Source organism: Dendropsophus ebraccatus, chromosome 1, assembly GCF_027789765.1.
Source record: "Dendropsophus ebraccatus isolate aDenEbr1 chromosome 1, aDenEbr1.pat, whole genome shotgun sequence".
In the NCBI taxonomy this organism is placed as follows: domain Eukaryota; kingdom Metazoa; phylum Chordata; class Amphibia; order Anura; family Hylidae; genus Dendropsophus; species Dendropsophus ebraccatus.
The window spans coordinates 34,555,479-34,575,389 of NC_091454.1; the positions used below are offsets into that span (position 1 = coordinate 34,555,479).

General features: G+C 44.8%; 1 protein-coding gene across 4 annotated transcripts in view; it reads left to right on the forward strand.

The window, feature by feature from the left end:
- Positions 1-19,470, forward strand: part of LOC138792279 (piRNA biogenesis protein EXD1-like) — a 70,964-nt gene extending 51,494 nt beyond the window's left edge. For 3 of the 4 annotated variants that reach the window (XM_069969522.1, XM_069969548.1, XM_069969540.1), the window contains 6 exons: positions 2,371-2,466; positions 2,595-2,699; positions 5,377-5,457; positions 6,724-6,867; positions 11,372-11,563; positions 18,850-19,470. In XM_069969522.1, coding sequence (XP_069825623.1) covers positions 2,371-2,466; positions 2,595-2,699; positions 5,377-5,457; positions 6,724-6,867; positions 11,372-11,563; positions 18,850-18,966 — 735 coding nt within the window. In that variant the 3' untranslated portion in view covers positions 18,967-19,470. The remainder of the gene's footprint in view (positions 1-2,370; positions 2,467-2,594; positions 2,700-5,376; positions 5,458-6,723; positions 6,868-11,371; positions 11,564-18,849) is intronic. The other variant, XM_069969532.1, reaches the window with a different exon arrangement.
- Positions 19,471-19,911: the final 441 nt, after the last annotated feature.

The window sequence follows — 19,911 nt, forward strand, 5'->3', positions numbered from 1 at the left end:
TTTTTATTTATTATTGTTAAAGCGGATCTGTCAGCAGGTATTTCAAGCTTAAAGGAGCTGCGCTGCCGCCTGGCGCGTATACTCTCCAGCGATGACCGGTGTTGCACGGCTTCATTCTGGTCCTGCCGCGCCGTTCAAATCTTGCGCGCGCGTTCACGTCACCGCTCTTCTGACCCCTCTTCTGTCTTTTAACCTCTTCCCTCATCAGTCAGTAAATGTATGTCCTGATGTGCGGGAGGAGGGGTTCAGAGAGGGATCGCGTGGCAGTCCCGCTCTGAACCGCGTATTCTCGGGTGCTATCTGTAGCCCGGAACCGTGGCTACTGGCGGGCACGGTCCGATCGCCGCGTCCGCTAATTATACGTTTAAATGCAGCTGTCAAAACTAACAGCTGCATTTAAATGTATTGAATGCCCCTATCCCTGGTGTCTAGTGGGGGGATCGCGGTGCGATCGCGGAGGGGGGATCTCTTCTTACAGGGCCGGGGCTCCGTGTCACACTGACGCTGATCCCGGCTCTGCAATAGATGAATCTGGTCTGCTGCAGACCAAAGTAAAACAGCAGTGACCTAATCGATCATTGCTGTATTAGGTATACTCTATAGGAGATCACTGCAGTAATAATAAGTCACCCAGGGGGACTAAAAGTTACTGTACAGTAAATAACAACATGTTTGTATCAGTGGGGATCTTGGTGGTGAGAACCCCGCCGGCCCCCTCAGAAGTTTGTTTAAAGCGACTCCAACCCCTAAACTTAAGTCATGTGTAAGTAGGATAAAGGATGCTGATTCCAAATCTGTAACTTGTAGCTTACTACTCCTATGTCTTTCACCATTGTAGGACTACACACTGGGCATTTTGATGCATAGAGAGGACTACTTAGCTCAAGAATATTATGGAGAGGACTACTTAGACTCCTTCATTTGTGGATTTATAGCAAAGGAATGCAACATAGAAAGATATAGCCTTGTATACTCTACTAATGTATAATCTACTGCTAACTTTATCGGTGCTTTGGAGGAGTCCCTTTAAATGATAGGAACGCTTTAAAGTAAGGGCTGCATGATCATCGAACCATCTCGAAGACTCTAAAGGCTGTATTCCACGACCCGACTCTGAGGAGCAAACGAGCGCTGTCAGCGCTTGTTTGCTCCTCGTTCCCCGCTCGCTGCCGCCCCTATTACACGCGGCAGCAGGGAGCGGGTAAGTCTGGGGGGGGGGGGGCTGCCCGGGTGATCGCTGGTCGTCCGGGTAGCCCATAGGATATAGCGGCGGTCTGCTGCCGCCACTCCTATTCCACCAAGCGGCGGCAGCAGATAGCTGATATATAAGTTGTTTGTCTTTCAACATGTTGAAAGACAAACGACTTCAAATGTCAGCCGACAAGAAGGATTTCAGCTGATCGTTGCCTCCTATTCCACGGGACGATTATCGGCCGATAATAATTCCGTGGAATAAGGCCTTTAGTGAACAACGATCTAGCAGATCGGTGCTCACTTACTCTGGTCATCAGGCTGCACAATACAACACTTAGATGAAAGTTACATAGTCAGATCTAAGCTGAGCTTGTCTAGAGGCAGGTAGCAGTTTTCCGCACCCCACTTTCAAAGGCAAGCAGCAGATTTTATATTAACCTCCTCCCGCGCTGGGCAGTTAATTAATGTTGCTGAAGCCTATGCCTGATGCTGCAGTGACGTTAATTAATGATCCAGGATGACACAAGCACAGGAGCTGCGCCTGTGTCATCTGCGGCGGGTCCTGGCTATTAGTGATAGCTGGGGACCCGCTGCAACTATCAGCACCGGAGCCGCGCTCCGGTGCTGAGAGTTTACCCTATAGATACTGCAGTCAGCATGACCGCAGCATCTATAGGGCTCCAGACAGAGAATTCTCCCTCTCCAGAGGGAGAATTCTCTGCCAGTGTCCATTGGGGCTTTGCGAAGAGATCGCAGAGCCCCGATGGTAGCCATGGAAACCGGAAGCATCAGGCTTCTGGTTTCCTAACTACGGAGGCCGGCGAAGGGAGGAAGTGAAGGCATGGCGCACGGAGCGCATGAGCTATGCCCCCTTCCCTCTCTCCCCTGCCGCTGTCACAGGATTTGTAATAGCGGCAGGGGACAGAGGACAGGGGGCAGACAGAGCGACATTAGCTTATGGGATCCTTATGATCCCATAAGATGATGTCCAAACACGACCTGGGCATTGAGGCATCAATGACCCCAGGTCGCGAAAGGGTTAAAGTGCCTCAAGTAAAATAACTTCAGTATAAAATCAGAAAAACTAATTGCAGCTCTTTAAATGGCTCAGCCTGTGACTGGTGATTCTAGTGGGATGGGTCTTTTTGAAGTTTACTAAAAGGTATTACCTTATATTTTTGTGAGATTCGGCATCTCCAGATCCACAAAGTATTGAGCGTAGCCGCTGTTGCAGTAAACCTTCCTCCCCGTGAAAAGCTATGCTTCCTACAGGTAAGAGATTGTTTTATTTCTGTAGTCTTTTATGTTCTTGTGTACTCGGGTGATTGAGAGTGAGAATCGGTGTATGTGGATGGGAGCTCAGAATTTGCTCTTGCTCTGGTGTTGTTTTTTTTTTGCAGGTAGCAACAAAATGCTGTGTGTACATTTTTGACATCCTTCTCCTGGGTCCGGCCCTTTTCAAGAATGGACTCCAGATGGTGCTCGAAGATAAAAGCATCTTAAAGGTTATAACTGGGGATACTGATATTCTTTTTCTGTATTATATGCACGTGTGTGTTGGAATAGTTAGATAGAATAGAGTCTTTCTTGTGGAAACTTAGGGGTTACAGAAAGATTTATTGTAGGAAAAAGAAATCTTGCTAATGCAACTACTAAGAAGTGAGGCCATGGTCTCCACAAAAGATAAACTAAGAAAAGATTTCTTCTGTAGTGTCTGGAAATCACAGGAAGAGACGATACAGAGCAGGTGTTCTCTCCATCCAGCGTAGTATCTAAGAGACCTACAACGTAGTCAGGCCTGTATTTGTGGTTTATGCTGCACTTGGCACACACACACACACACACACACACACACACACACACACACTTTTTCTGGGTGTGGCCTATTAGGGGTGTGGTTTGTCACTGGTGAGGGGCAGAATTTTCCCCTATATTCTGATTGTCTGGACCTTGCAATTAGGACAATACAGAGTGACCCCAGTATCAGGCCCCTAGCATATTACACACCCTAGTATCAGATCCCCAGCATATCATAGACCCCAGTATTTTACCCCGAGCATATTACCCTCGTATCAGAAAGTGTTATCCAGATTTCCCAGGTTCCTAACTGTACCTGCTTTTCAGCTCCCAAACCAGTACAGGAGGCTAGGAAAAGCTGGGTGACCTCCATACTGAGCATAAGATTCTGGGAAAGCTGGGTGACCTTCATAATGACTATAGGATCCTGAGAAAGCTGGGTGACCTCCATCATACTGGCAAAAAAACACTGCAGAGACACCATCACATGTCTCGATGTCGGTAAACTAGCCAGACCTTCCTCCGGAAAGGAACAAGCCAAGGAATGTCTCCAGTCAAGGAAACCACCCAAGCAAGGTATCTATCCACAGACAGCTGTTTCGAGGTATTTGCGCCTCATTAGTGGGAGCCAGATACTGACTACAAGATGCTGGGAAAGCTGGGTGACCTCCATCATAGTGATTACAGGATCCTGGGAAAGCCAGGTGACCTCCATCATACTAATTACAGGATCCTGGGAAGGCTGGGTGACCTCCATCATACTGAATACAGGATACTGGGAAAGCTGGGTGACCTCCATCATACTGACGACAGGATACTGGGAAAGCTGGGTGACCTCCATCATACTGATTACAGGATCCTGGGAAAGCCGGGTGACCTCCATCATACTTATTACAGGATCCTGGGAAAGCAGGGTGACCTCTATCATACTGAATACAGTATACTGGGAAAGCTGGGTGACCTCCATGATACTGACAAAAGGATACTGGGAAAGCTGGGTGACCTCCATCATACTGATTACAGGATCCTGGGAAAGCTGGGTGACCACATTATACTGATTACAGGATCCTGGGAAAGCTGGGTGACCTCCATCATACTATAAAAAGAAAAGGGGATGGGAGGAAAAAGGGCACTTCCTTGTGCTCCACCAAAAAGCGCACTTACCTGGAGAAGTTGTGCAACGTGAATAGCACAACACTATAAGGCGTATATCACCGCAGCCAACCGAGAAACGATCACCAAGCAATAGTGACGTACATGTAGAAAAGCTGGGAAAGCTGAGTGACCTCCCCACGCTTCCCCAATGTAACCTTCAGGGCCTAGTGAAGAGTATACAGAGAGGGGATCCTGTATGATACAGTACTTCCCTTCTCCATGTACTGTTCAGGGCCTGGTTCCCATAAAGAACCCCCACCCCTCTGCATATATGGGCACCAGGCCCTGAACAGTACATAGAGAAGGGAGGTACTGTATCATACAGAATCCACTTTCCCATCTCTGTATGCTGCTCGCAAGGGCCTAAACAGTATATAATGCATGATAAACACACACAAATACATGAGGCTCCTCCCCACAACTTTGGCTCCGTCCCCTTCACCCTTCATGCAGGGCAGTCCTGCTCTCCTCCAGGCCCAGGCAGTGGTGCAGGAGGAGCCAAAGGGTTTTTTTTCTCCCCACAGCTCCTTGCTTCACTTAAGCTGTTTGAGCTGGGCTGCCTACCCTGATACTGAAGTGTTGAGTTGACTGAGGTGAGCGCTCCATCCCCCCCCCCCCTCCGTAACATTGGCCAGACCCCCCTCCCCCCCTGCTACCGTAGCCCACCCACTTTCAGCCACTATCATTTTTTTTTTTACTGCTCTTATTGTGCCGCCCTCTGCTGGGTGCCGCCCTAGGAACAGGACCACGGGTGCTTAGTGGCAAATACGGCCCTCATCATAATGCCTAGTAGGTTATTGTTTCAGGCTTAAGGGGATTGTTCACCAAATTTCTTTACAAACCTCTGGCACGAGTTGATTTGAATTTACTTCCATTAAAAAATCTCAAGTCTTCCAGTACTTATGGGCTGCTGTATGACCTACAGGAAATGGTATTCTTTCCAGTCTGGAGAACAAGAGAGGTTTTCTATAGGGATTTGCTACTGCCCTGGACAGTTCCTGACATGGACAGAGGTGGCAGCAGAACAACAAGCCATAACTTGTATTTAAAATGGTGTTCAGGGGACCCTCATTCTTCTATATAAGGGTCCCATCATATATCTGTTTTATTTTGAATGCCCTATAATTTCATAGGCTAGTCACAGTGCAGTTGTGAATTATAGTTACATGTACAGACATTTACTCCATGAAGGCAGAATATCACAGTGTGAGCAATGTTTTCTGTTTTTAGGTTGTTCATGACTGCCGCTGGCTTGGAAACATTCTATCCCAAAGATACGGCGTGATACTCTCCAATATCTTTGATACTCAGGTATTTTTGAAGTAAAAATACTATATATGATACATGTAGTTATATAATAATATAGTGTCTTTGACAGGACTGGTCTGTCATCCCCATCCTGTACTGTAACAATGAACTCCAACTAACAGTTCCCCATCACTAAAGCTAATACTAAGCACTATAAGGTGTGTAAGGAAAATATCATCAAACCTCAGGTTTCTTTTGTAAGCCAGAATACATAATCCCTAAAACATAGCCTACTTTATTTGCTTTTACCACGAGGGAAGGCTCCTTAGTTTCCTTATTGTTGCCACATAACCAGAGGAGTAAAGTAAACTTGTCAATAGAATCACATCTTCAATGCTCCAAGAAGGTGAAGCTGACAAAAGATGAAGTGGAACTGGAGCAGCAAGATGGCTCTGTAATGCTGCTACAGGTAATGAGAGCAGTGGCCGCACCCTGACTGGCAAAGTTTACCCACTCAGCTTTTAAATCTCAGAATTAGCACCAGACTCTAGTGGCTGTTCCAGAACACACGGACACCCATTGACTTAAAGTGACACTGTCACCCCCTTTTTGCATTATGACTTCTCTACACAGGTGTAAAGGATAAATGTTGCAGTTTTCATACCTTATTTTATATTATGCGTCATGGTGCTTGTTTCAGTAAAAAGGGATCTTTTGTCATCTGTGGCCGCAGCACCACTTAACCCCACCCACATCACCACCGTAGCCCTGCCCCTCCTTCACTTAAATTTTACACAGATGGCCCCCTCTGTGTAGTCCCTCTTATAGATGGCCCCTTCTGTGTAATCTCCCCTTCCAGATGGCCCCTTTGTGCAAAGTAGATGAAAATAAAGAGTTGCGCGTGCATCTGCGTGCACACAATTTACCGGCGGGCTCACCCAGGAATCTGGTACATCCCGAGAGAGCTGCTCGTCCGTCGGCCGGGCCAGTCCGACACTGTCTGTGTAAGGGGGGAGAGTTCCTGGATATAAAACAGCACCTTAGAGCCTTAAATGTTTCCTATTCTATGATATATCCTGCAACGGAAAGAAGTTATTAAGGACTAGTAAAAGCACAGGTTATGTTTGGTATTGCAATTAAGCTCCATTCACTTCAATGGAACTGAGCTGCAAAACCCCACACCCAAACTGGACAACACAAGAGTGATGCTATTTCTGGAACAAAGCAGCCATGTTTTTCTATGCCTGAATAAACCCTTTAACACATGTTCATGTTGACCGTAAACTTACAAATTGTAGACTAATCTTCATTTACCTTTATGTTCTTTAGGTAGCGGATGTCTATCTATTCTCAATTAAAACGGGTGGCTTTCTTCCAAACTGCACAAGTACAGTCAAGGAATGTTTTACCCAATACCTGAACTTGTCGCCATCACAGGCTTCATTCCTGACCTTCAGGGAACAATTGGTCAAGGTTTGTATTTATGGAAACAAGTCATATGACTGTGATATGTATATCTGTAATAATGGCCAGAATGCTGTTGTCTTCCTTTCTGTTTCCTGTACTTTACTAAGGTTATGTTCACACTGAGCAAATTAGGTGTGTCGTTGCCTGTCTATGGCTCTTCCGCTGCCGCCACTCTCCGCTGAAAGAAGTGATATGTCAGTCCGCCTAATTTACTCAGCGTGAACATACCCTTAGGCCCTATTCACATCATATTTTCCGAGACTTTGTATGTCAGAGTACCAATATAAGGTTAGGCGGGCATATGTATTCATAGTGTAAACACACAAAAACACCAAAAATGCAACAGCTCACCGCAATGGCAAGATACAGACCCACTACAGACATGAAAATAGTTAAAAACAGCCCCCCCAACTGCCAAAAAAACTTCCACTAAAATAAAGAGGCTCTTGGTTACGTTACGGTGGCCTCATGCACGGGGCAGACCGACACTGTACTATGGCCTCTCCATGGCATAAAATACGCCTATGCTCTGGGCATGCAAGATCTGTCTTATACCGGCACAAGTATTTACACAACCTGGGTGGGATAGGTGGAGTGCACGACCAAGTAGAGGCAGCCACTCCGCCATCTGAAACACAGAAAAAAAAAGGGACAAATATGGTCAGCTCTCCTAGAACACCATTCACACTAGGCAGGAGCACGTTGCTATGGCTGAAGTTGCAAACACACAAAGACACAAAAAAATGCAACAGCTCACTGCAATGGCAAGATACAGACCCACTACAGACATGAAAATAGTTAAAAGCAGGCCCCCCCAACTGCCGAAAAAAAAACCTCCCACAAAAATAATGAGGGTCATAGTGTACCCATTTGGGCAAATTGACTTGAACAGACTTAAAATACTAGGACTATTCTCAATCTGCCACTCCGCAGAAAGTAAAAGTGTAGTTTACTCCTCTATGTCCTGCAGTTAAAAATATAAACTGCTGTGATACAAAGGCAACTTAGTCACATGTAGAATACCTGTCTATGACCACGTTGGGGGTACACTATGGTATATGTGTGAAATACATTTTAACATATAAGACTGAGGTATAAATCATCCAGAGACCTCCTCACATGATGAAAATGTCAACATAGCTTGGGATTGTACACGAGTAAGGCCCGTATTACACGGCCTGATATTCTGGATAAGCGAGTGCCGATCTGCCATTACACATCTTGACAATCTGGCAGCCCTTGCTGTAAGTATAGCATAATTTTTTTTTTTTTTTAACGTGGTAATAATCTAGCATTTCCCTGCTGTCAGGAGCTGCTGCTGTTTCTACACCGGTCTCTGCAGTGTCAGGCCACTCAGCCAATCACTGTCTGAGACGGGACAGAGCTGTGACTAGTAACTGGCTGAGCAGCCTGCGGCTGCAGGGAGCAGGCAGAAGCTAGAACACCAGGGAGCGTGGAGAGGTATGTATAAAGTGTATTATATTTTTTTACACATTCATCAGCAGTCGGCCACGCATCACTATTGGATGTCACGATGCATGGTTGGGGGCTGATGATTTTTTAAACATGTTATGCTGATGATATTTTCTTGGGATGATCATGGTCTTTATTACAGAAAGCGATATTCTGCCAAATCTGCATGATAGGGCAGATTATTCCTCTATGTAATAAGGCTACAACATACACTGTCTCTTCCTCTTTTCTACTACATGCCCTCAGGTTTGCTACCCAGTATATCTTGTTCTCTTACAACATAGTCTCACTCCACCCTGGCAATGACACGCTTAAAATGGGTAGGCCACTTTATATTATACTGTATATTATTGAGTCTATTCCACTTTACTGTAATAAAGAAGGATAGCACCTCCATAGCAATTGGTGGGAATCCTAGCTGCCAGTCTCCACTGATATAACACTTACGGGATGTTTCATTAAAGTGTCACTGTCGTTATAACTTCTAAATCTAAATCAACAGTAGATGTGAAGTTTGCGATATACATTCATTATTTTTGTTGTTGTTATCCTGCTGTAAAACAAAGCTGAACTTACCAGAAATCCAGGTCCAGTCTCCTGAAAGTGACTCTGTACCCACAACCTGACCCCCCCCAAACCACTTGTACCTTCGAATATCTTCTTTTAATCCAAGATCTGTCCTGGGGTCCGTTCGGCAGGTGATGCAGTTATTGTCCTAAAAAAATACTTTAAAACTTGAAGCCTGCGCCAAACAGAAGTATCTGTGCCCTAACTTTGCACACCCTCTCTGTCCCTCCTTCCCACCCTCTTCATCATTAGGTATGCTCCAGGCAGATTGCCTACTATTCCTCACACAAGTTTAAAAGTATTTTTTTTGGACAATAACTGCATCACCTGACGAACGGACCGCAGGACAGATCTTGGATATAAAGCAGCTATCCGAAGGTACAAGTGGTATGGGGGGTCAGATTGTGGGTACAGAGTCGCTTAAAGGAGAAGTCCGGCGAAAATAATTTTTTTATATGTTATTACTGATGGAAAGTTATACAATTTTCTAATGTACATTAATTATGGGAAATGCTCCTATACTGCTATTTCCCTTAATTTAGTGTACCAGGAAGTGTTAGAATTCTCTCAGAAGCAGTGACAACACAACGAAAGGTGTAATTCCTATGGAGTGTCCAGCAGGGGGCGCACTATATATAGAAGTCAATGAGTACCATTGACTTCTATATATAATGCGCCCCTGCTGGACACTCCATTGGAATTACAATGGATGTGTATGTAATGTAATATACAGTGTTTTTGATTGAATACATTTATGAAATACTTTGGGGAGCAAGTGTCCTTGCTCCCCAAAGTATTCCATAAATGTAAGCAATCAGTACATCACAGTAAGCCCGCCGCTACCGAACGCCCGCCACTGCCGCCGCTGTGAACTACTCTCCCCACCTGCTCATAGCATGTGCAGGTGATGGGAGAGTAGTAGCCGGGTTATATGGCTGAGATCGCCGCCGCGATGCCGCGCAGGGGAAGCCGCTCATCACTGCAGCTATCATCCCCCTCCTGCTGCTTCCTTACTCTATGTGATAGCTGACTTCCTGCCGGGCCGCCGCTCTCCGTTCACACGTGCCGGCGGCCGTGCAGGAAGTCAGCTATCACATAGAGTAAGGAAGCAGCAGGAGGGGGGAGCGGAGGGGGATGATAGCTGCAGTGATGAGCGGCTCCCCCTGCGCGGCATTGCGGCGGCGATCTCCGCTATATAACCCGGCTACTACTCTCCCATCACCTGCACATGCTATGAGCAGGTGGGGAGAGTAGTAGTTGAGAGTAGTCCACAGTGGCGGGCGTTCGGTAGCGGCGGGTGGCGGGCTTACTGTGATGTAGTGATTGCTTACATTTATGGAATACTTTGGGGAGCAAGGACACTTGCTCCCCAAAGTATTTCATAAATGTATTCAATCAAAAACACTGTATATTACATTACATACACATCCATTGTAATTCCAATGGAGTGTCCAGCAGGGGCGCACTATATATAGAAGTCAATGGTACTCATTGACTTCTATATATAGAGCGCCCCCTGCTGGACACTCCATATGAATTACACCTTTCGTCGTGACGTCACTTCTTCTGAGAGAATTCTAACACTTCCTGGTACACTAAATTAAGGGAAATAGCAGTATAGGAGCATTTCCCATAATTAATGTACATTAGAAAATTGTATATCTTTCCATCAGTAATAACATATAAAAAAATTATTTTCGCCGGACTTCTCCTTTAAAGGCAGATTTTCTGACTTGTGCTGGTTGAAAAAACAGACTAAATACAGGAATTCTGGCCGGTGCAGAGTCACGGATCAATGTGTCCATCAATCACATGACTGCCTTCTCTCGGATGACTGCCCTATTCCACGGAATGATTGTCGACCGTTACGGGCGATAATCGCCCTGTGGAATAAAAGGCAACGATCAGTTGACATAGTTCATGTCGGCTGATCGTTGCAGTCGTTTGTGTTTCAAACATCTTGAAAAACAAGTGACTGTGATAGCAGCGATCTGCTGCCGTCGCTCCGTGGAACAGGAGTGGCGGCAGCAGACCGCCACTAACCTCTATGGGCTGCTCGGACGATCTAGCGATCACCCCCACCCCCCCTCCCCGCAGCTTCCCACTCACCCGCTCGCTGCCGCCGCCGTGTAATAGCGGTGGCAGATAGCGGGGAATGAGGAGCAAACGAGCGATCACAGCGCTCTTCTGCTCCTCACAGTCGGCCAGTGGAATAGGGCCTTTAGATGGCCTGGAAAAAAACAGGACTGATTTATTTATTTTATGTCCTGTTTTTTGAGAAAAAAAAAGTCAGAAAACAGGAAGTGCCGTGTTTTCCATAATAACTAAAACAAAATAATGAATGTATATTACAAACTTGCTTATCTACTGTTGATTTATAGAGTTTGAAAGTTATAACAACAGTGACACTTTAAAACAAAAAACATGTGTGTGTGTATTGATGTAACTTGCTTTCAATATCTTTATACAGGACTACCCGAATATCTGGTGTGATCGTCCATTGCCAACCACTGCACTGAAGCTACTAGCTGTGGAAGTGAAGCACCTTTTACTTTTGCACTCAATCATGCTAGATGCTATGGTGGCCGACTACACTGTGTTGGTTGATGGTTATTTTAATGGATATCGTCAAGGAAATGTAGATGTGTTTTCAAGCACTGAGGTATTTGACAAATAATATGTAAAATCTTAACAGTATGATGTTTAGGATTTAGCCTTCACAGCATTATTCACATTGAGAACAATGTTACAGTTGTACATGTGCAAAAATAATGAATATAATATATGTAAAGTTTTGAGAACTGAAAGGGAATCTGTCAGCACCTGGGCTCTACCCGGGGTTGCTGATAATGTGCTGTAGTTGTCAATCCCTTTGTGAGCAGGTTATCATTTGGTTATCATTTATCATTAAGTTTTCCAACTGTAATGAAGAGTCAAAGAGGAGTTGTGGCTCACGACATCTTTACTATGCTGCGCACATACAGTGGATGTAACCGCTGCTGTACTACGCCGCACAGGCGCACTACAGCAGCGTCTTCTCCGGCTGCACTGCGCATGCGCAGCATAGTAAAGACGTTGGCGTGGCCGACGTGCAATGACTAAAGTACATATCCCCAACCTTGACCAAAATTGGTAGTCAAGGAGATCAAGCAAGTGTATATATAGGGAATTTTGCCAAAGTCTCAACTATCAGAGAATTGGAATGTGGTACGGGCAAGAGCCTATATTTTGTGGACGGTTTTATGTATGGGAAGATGGTTAGCTTGTGGCAGGACCTCAGCCGTTAGAAGAGACCATATGAACGGGAATGGGGAGGAGTCCAGAAGAATCACTAAAGGGGAAGTCGGAGGGTCGACCTGAGTCCACTGCACCAGATGCTTAAAGAGGTACTCCGAGCTGGGGTTATTTTCAGTGTATGGCCAGGAATGGGGTGGATATAGAAGCCGATGGTCACTTACCTCCCTGATTCCAGCGCCGGGTCCCGGATCACGCCGCCCTGTTCTCCCGTCTCGCTGCTGCTTCCTGGTCCAGGCTGTGACGTCTCAAGGCAGCTCAGCCATTCAGCGGTTGTAGCAGGGTCCCACCTCGGTCGCTAAATGGCTGAGCTGCCTTGAGACGTGAGACCGGCAGCGAGACGGGCGAACGGGGCAGTGCAATCCGGGACCTGGCGCTGGAACCGGGGAGGTAAGTGATCACCGGCTTCTATATTTACCCCCTCCCTGGCCAAACACTGAAAATAACCCCAGCCCGGAGTACCACTTTAAGTTGACCTGACAAATAGTATAATAATATAATCGGGTAAAGCCATACCGGCCAGGTTCTTCGGTCTTTGGAGCTTGGCTAACTGGAGCTTGGACTGGGAGGAGCCCCAAACGAAAGAGATTATAGTAGAGTCTAGGGCCTTAAAGAAGACCTGAGTTAGGGGGACAAATACGTGTTGCAGTATATATGCAGTAAACCCTTAGGGAGGGTCACCATTTTGACCAGATTAATTCTGCCAGCCACAGAGAGAGGCAAGGATTCCCAGATCGAAAATTTCTCCTTAAAATGGACCAATAGAGGATGAACATTCAAGGCAATAGTGTTGCAAGACTTACAAATGTGTATGGCCAAATACTTTAATAAATTGCTGACAACCTTCACACTTGCCACCGAAGTTCCCACCAATTCCTCTCCACCAGGACTAAGGTACATAATAGCGGACTTTGACCAATTGATGGACAAACCAAAATATTGACCGTACTCGTTAATAATGGAGATTGCCCTAGGTAATGACCTGTCAGGGATTGACAATGTTAATAAGAGATCGTCAGCATATAAACTGACTCGCTCTTCCCCTAACGAGTGCAGAGTACCGGAGAGTCCATCATCCTCCTGAGCAGGGCAGCCAGGGGCTCAATGGACAGGATCAAGAGTGGGGGAGACAGGGGACACCATTTAAAGCCATTTAAAGCAGTAGATGCTTCAGGGTGATAATACAATATAGAAATCAAAGAGATAAAAGCAGGCCCAAAACGGAACCTACGAAGTAGCTCTAGCAAGATCATTGTATCATTTTTAAAAGTGCAAAGAATTCCCAATCAGGTGCGAATTAGCTTCGTTTTTTTAATACAATGATGAGAAAAAGAAAAAATAAATCTCTAGATAGATGATTTACCCCTAGACCATGGCTCCAACATATTTGGGCTCAGATTTCGACTATAGAGTGTTTCTTTCAAAGGACTGATCTGCAATCAGAGCGAGCAGGAGGGCAGGCAGCATTGATTATTTATGAAGAAGAGGAGAGGGAAGGAGTTTTGAGGTGTGCCTGAGTGCGGCACAAACGCTGAGCCACAACTCCTCTGTGACACTTCATTACAGTAGGAGACCCCAGATTGTGCATAATTCACTCCCCAGACAAATTACCAAAAGGTACCATGTTCAATAGGGGGCTGCCAGCACCTCGGGTAGGGCCTGGGTGCTGACAGATTCCTTTTAATGATTGTGATCATTAAACACGCCCATCTTTATCAAAAGATGTAAGGTTTTCACGAAAAAGACGTTGTGAAAACATAACCTTAAACAATGTTTAGCTAGTAAATACATGTGTGGCAGCCATTACACCTTTGAGGCTGGGTCTATTAGCTCATGTGGACCCTACTGTTCCTTCAGTGTACTTCAGCGCCATGGATGAAGTACAGAGCTGCCTACAGATCAACATTTTTGGGCCGCTTTCAGCCTCTCACAAAGAAATGCTTACCAATAGCCCTGTATTCTCTGGTGTTGCTGGGTGCACCCCTTAGGTTAGTGTAGCATAATTTTTCCTGCCATAGATTCATTACCTTTAAAGGGAACCAATCACTTAAAAAAACGCCTGTAACTCTATGGGAATGTGCTGTAGCAGCACCCAGCACACTTCCCAAACATTCTTCTACACCCCCCCGTCTCTGGAATGTACAGCCAGAAAACTTACTTTACAAACTTGTTGCCCTGTATGTAAATTGCCCCCAAGTAGTCACTGTGAGTGGTGAGCTGCAGCAAGTAGTCACGGTCCCCTGGGCCTTCTGGAGCTGTAATCAAGCCCCGTTGGGCGTCATTAGCCGATATAATTATGACGACGTCACTGAAAGGCGCGCTGTCCCTAACGTCAGCACGCCTACGTTCCTGCTGTGCCGCTCATGCGCAGTACAGCGGGTCCGGTCCGCGCCGTACTGCGCAGGTGCAAAAAGCCTCAAACTCATTGCTCGAGAAGTTAGGGACAGCGCGCCTCTCGGTGACGTCGCCATAATTATGCAGGCTAATCACCCCCAGAGGGGTGTGATTACTGCTCCGGAACGCCCTGGGGACCGTGACTACTTGCCGCAGCTCACCGCCCACCGTGACTACTTGGGGGCAATTTACATACAGGGCGCCAAGTTTGGAAAGTAAGTTTTCGGGCTGTACATTCCAGGGACAGGGGGTGTAGAAGCATGTTTGGGAAGTGTGCTTGGTGCTGCTACAGCACATTCCCATAGCGTTACAGGCGTTTTTTAAATGATTGGTTCCCTTTAAAGGAGAAGTTCGGCCAAAAGTATTTTTTAATATGTTATTACATAAGGAAAGGTAGACAAATTTCCAATATAAGCTTATTATGGGAAATGCACATATACTGCTATTTTCCTCAATTTAGTAGTTCAGGCAGACTTCAATTTCTCTAAAAACAAAATGTGACGTCACAAACCAGGGCAGGGCTGGGTGTAATTCCTATGAAGCGTCCAGCAGGGGGCGCAGTATAGGGAGAAAATACATAGTAAAACTAACTAGGGGATTTCCTATAGGGAGAGCTGCATGACAGTTATTACAGGGTAAAGAAATTGCGGTCATCAGGTGGCAAGAAGCTTCTATTATATGGTTAGTGAGCCAAGACTGTCACAGGCCAAACATACAATAAGGAGCAGGGTAAGGCTGCAGGATAACATGTATCCTCATTGAAGATCGCACATAGATGGGGCCGCAGCCAGTCTTGGCTCACTAACCATATAATGGCTTCTTGCCACCTGATGACCGCAATTTCTTTCCCTGTAACAAGTGTCATGCAGCTCTCCCCATAGGAAATCCCGTAGTTAGTTTTACAATGTAGTTTCTTCATATACTGCGCCCCCTGCTTCATAGGAATTACACCCAGCCCTGCTCTGGTTCGTGACGTCATGTTTTTTTTTTTTTTTAGAGAAATTAAAGTCTGCCTGAACTACACTACCGTTCAAAAGTTTGGGGTCACCAAAACAATTTAGTGTTTTCCATGAAAAGTCACACTTCTTCACCACCATACGTTGTGAAATGAATAGAAAATAGAGTCAAGACATTGACAAGGTTAGAAATAATGATTTGTATTTGAAATAACATTGTTCTTACATCACACTTTGCTTTCGTCAAAGAATCCTCCTTTTGCAGCAATTACAGCATTGCACACCTTTGGCATTCTAGCTATTAATCTGTTGAGGTAAGCTGAAGAAATTGCACCCCACGCTTCTAGAAGCAGCTCCCACAAGTTGAATTGGTTGGATGGGCACTTCTGGCGTACCATACAGTCAAGCTGCTCCCTCAACAGCTCAATGGGGTTCAGATCTGGTGACTGCGCTGGCCACTCCATTACCGATAGACTACCAGCTGCCTGCTTCTGCTGTAAATAGTTCTTGCACAATTTGGAGGTGTGTTTAGAGTCATTGTCCTGTTGATGAAATTGGCTCCAATCAAGCGCTGTCCACTGGGTATGGCATGGCGTTGCAAAATTGAGTGATAGCCTTCCTTATTCAGAATCCCTTTTACCCTGTACAAATCTCCCTCCTTACCAGCACCAAAGCAACCCCAGACCATCACATTACCTCCACCATGCTTAACAGATGGTGTCAGCATCTTTTCATTTGTTCTGCGTCTCACAAACGTTCTTCTTTGTGATCCAAACACCTTAGGCTGGGTTCACACTATGTATATTTGAGGCTGTATTTGGTCCTCATGTCAGGTCCTCATAGCAACCAAAACCAGGAGTGGATTGAAAACACAGAAAGGATCTGTTCACACAATGTTGAAATTGAGTGGATGGCCGCCATATAACAGTAAATAACGGCCATTATTTCAATACCACAGCCGTTGTTTTAAAATAACAGCAAATATTTGCCATTAAATGACGGCCATCCACTCAATTACAACATTATGTGAACAGAGCCTTTCTGTGTTTTCAATCCACTCCTGGTTTTGGTTGCTATACAGCCTCACAAATACAGCCTCAAATATACATAGTGTGAACCCAGCCTAAGGCCCCGTTCCCACTGAGCAAAACTAGCGGAATTCCGCAGCGGAATTGTCCGCCGCGGAATGCCGATAGACTCCCATTATGAGTGGGAGGCTATGGGAGGTGCGCGCTCCTGCTCTGTCCGCGCTGAAGAATGAACATGTTCATTTTTCAGCGCGGACAGGGCAGGAGCGCGCGACTCCCATTATGAGCGGGAGGCTAACGGCATTTCCGCTAGTTTTGCTCAGTGGGAACGGGGCCTAATGAAGATGGCATTTGGGGACCTGTGAGGCGTCTGTTTCTCAAACTAGAGACTCTAATGTGCTTTTCTTCTTGCTTAGTTGTGCAACGCGGCCTCCCACTTCTTTTTCTACTCTGGTTAGAGCCTGTTTGTGCCGTCCTCTGAAGGGAGTAGTACACACCGTTGTAGGAAATCTTCAATTTCTTAGCAATTTCTCGCATGGAATAGCCTTAATTTTTAAGAACAAGAATAGACTGTCGAGTTTCAGATGAAAGTTCTCTTTTTCTGGCCATTTTGAGCGTTTAATTGACCACACAAATGTGATGCTCCAGAAACACAATCTGCTCAAAGGAAGGTCAGTTTTGTAGCTTCTGTAACGAGCTAGACTGTTTTCAGATGTGTGAACATGATTGCACAAGGGTTTTCTAATCATCAATTAGCCTTCTGAGCCAATGAGCAAACACGTACCATTAGCACACTGGAGTGATAGTTGCGGGAAATGGGCCTCTATACACCTATGTAGATATTGCACCAAAAACCAGACATTTGCAGCTAGAATAGTCATTTACCACATTAGCAATGTATAGAGTGTATTTCTTTAAAGTTAGGACTAGTTTAAAGTTATCTTCATTGAAAAGTACAGTACTTTTCCTTCAAAAATAAGGACATTTCAATGTGACCCCAAACTTTTGAACGGTAGTGTACTAAATTGAGGAAAATAGCAGTATATGTGCATTTCCCATAATAAGTGTATATTAGAAATTTGTCTAACTTTCCTTATGTAATAACATATTATAAAATACTTTTGGCCGAACTTCTCCTTTAAGTCCCCTTTTTGTGATTTTTTTTTTTATTTTTAGGTTTTACTGAGCACCTCAAGTGGTCCATCATTAGAATGGACATATTGGGGGGAGAGGGGGGTTATCGAAGGGGTGTAAAGTAGAGCTAGCTCAGTTGCCCCTTACAACTAATCAGATTCCACTTTGCATTCTTTACAGATTCCTTGGAAAATAGAAGGTGAAATCTCATTGGTGGCTAGGGGCAACTGGGTTAATTCTGCTTTGCATCAGTTTGCTAAATCTTCCCAGTTTTTGTTCCTAGAGGAGACTGTCCGACAGAGTCCGGATTTCTACTTCATATGCCATCCATTGTGCATAAAATTTTTTATGTGTGCATATTTCCACCAAGACCCGAATTCTCTCTACTATTTTCCAAAAACATAGTTCAGATCCATTAATAGGGAATTATATCCATCCTACTATTCAAAATTCTAAAAATGGATTTGAAATTTTGCTTTCTGCACATTCTTCAAATAGCTGTTAGGATAAGGAGACACGTGGTACCTTTCATATATCTGTGCTACCAGAACACAGAAAAACACACGCCAAATAGGTGTTCCTATTTGCTTGAATGCAGCTAGTAAAAAAAAAAAGTGTGCAACTCTGTAATATCAGGCTATGTTCACACTACGTAAAAGTACAGCCGTTGTTGCCATTAGCAACAACGGCCGTACTTTATGCAGTGTGGAACATTGCCTATTCCTGTATGGGATCCCGGCCAGAGCGTATACACATCATATACGCTCCAGCCGGGATCCCATGCCGGGCCGCAAAGAACTGACATGTCAGTTTTCTAAGGCCGCAATTCAGTGAATTGCGGCCGTAGGAAACCCTGTTAGTTCACACAGTGAAGCGAGCGGCTCCGGCGTTCTGCTAATGCGCCCGCATCAGAACACTACGGTCCTAAAGATCATCTGGCCGGTACTGAAGTACCTGCCAGGATGATGTTCTCAGACACCGGTTCTCAGACACCGGCCGTTCCGTGACCTGGCCGTGTCACGGAAGGGCCGGTCCGATACTACGTGTGAACGTAGCCTCATTAGTTATATTTGACTCTTGAACTTTACAGAGATTTCTTTCTTTCTTTTTTTTTTGTTTCTTTTTTTTACATTTCTGTGCAGAACACCACCTCACAACTTCCAAAAGAACTTCGGCATCTGCGGCAAAGGAGAAGAGAGAAAGCCCTGAAAGATTATAAAGTGAACAGCCTGGGATTCCTAGAAAAGGCTCAGCAGTAATCACAGTGGATCACACTGTAGCAATGTCATGTGGCTGTTTTCAGTATTCAAGTTTTTGCAATAGTTGCGTTGTTGGTTGATAGCAAAAAAAAATAATAATAATTATTTGTCTAGAACAGCTTGATCATTTTTTTTCAATTTTGTTTATAACTTGTACCAAAGAACTGTAAAGGGAGTATATAGAATGAGACAGTTTACCCATAGAAATCTAGTAGCCTATGGTTTGTTAAGAATTGTTGGAGTATGCCTCATAATGGAGGATATGGTTCTACAGAAACTGTGTCTGTAATCTTAAACCATGTCAACACATCACACACATAAGTAAAACTAGGTTTACAATGACATACAGTATTTATCCTTCCTCTAGTTCATCTTTCTTCCTTCAGACAAAAGGCATTTGTATCATTGAAAAATGTTTAATGCACTTTTTTTTTTTTTGGTAGTCTGAATATACAGAAAACCTGTATTGGATTTGTAATCAATAAAGTCATTGGGTTGAATTAATGCAGTCTGTTTTTTTACAATGCACATGCTCAGGCTAGCTTCAGCCAATATATCAAAATACAGACATAATTTTAAGTGAAAACAAAACCATGTGTGAACAGGTGAAAAAAGTTAAATATTTTGCAAAAACAGGTTGTGAATAATGGAATGTTCAGTATTGGGAAGGTTGCACTCTATTACAGCCATTTATATATGATGTGTGCTGTGCTGGCCAATATCCCATTGATTCCCAATGCAACACAATCATGGGGAAGACTGCTGACTTGACAGATGTCCAGAAGGCAGTCATTCACACACTCCACAAAGCCAGAAAAGTTCATTGCTAAAGATGCTGGCTGTTCTCAGAGTACTGTATCAAAGCAGATTAATGGAAAGTTGAGTGGAAGGAAAAAGTGTGGTAGAAAAAGGTGCACAAGCAACCAGGAGAACCGCTGTCTTAAC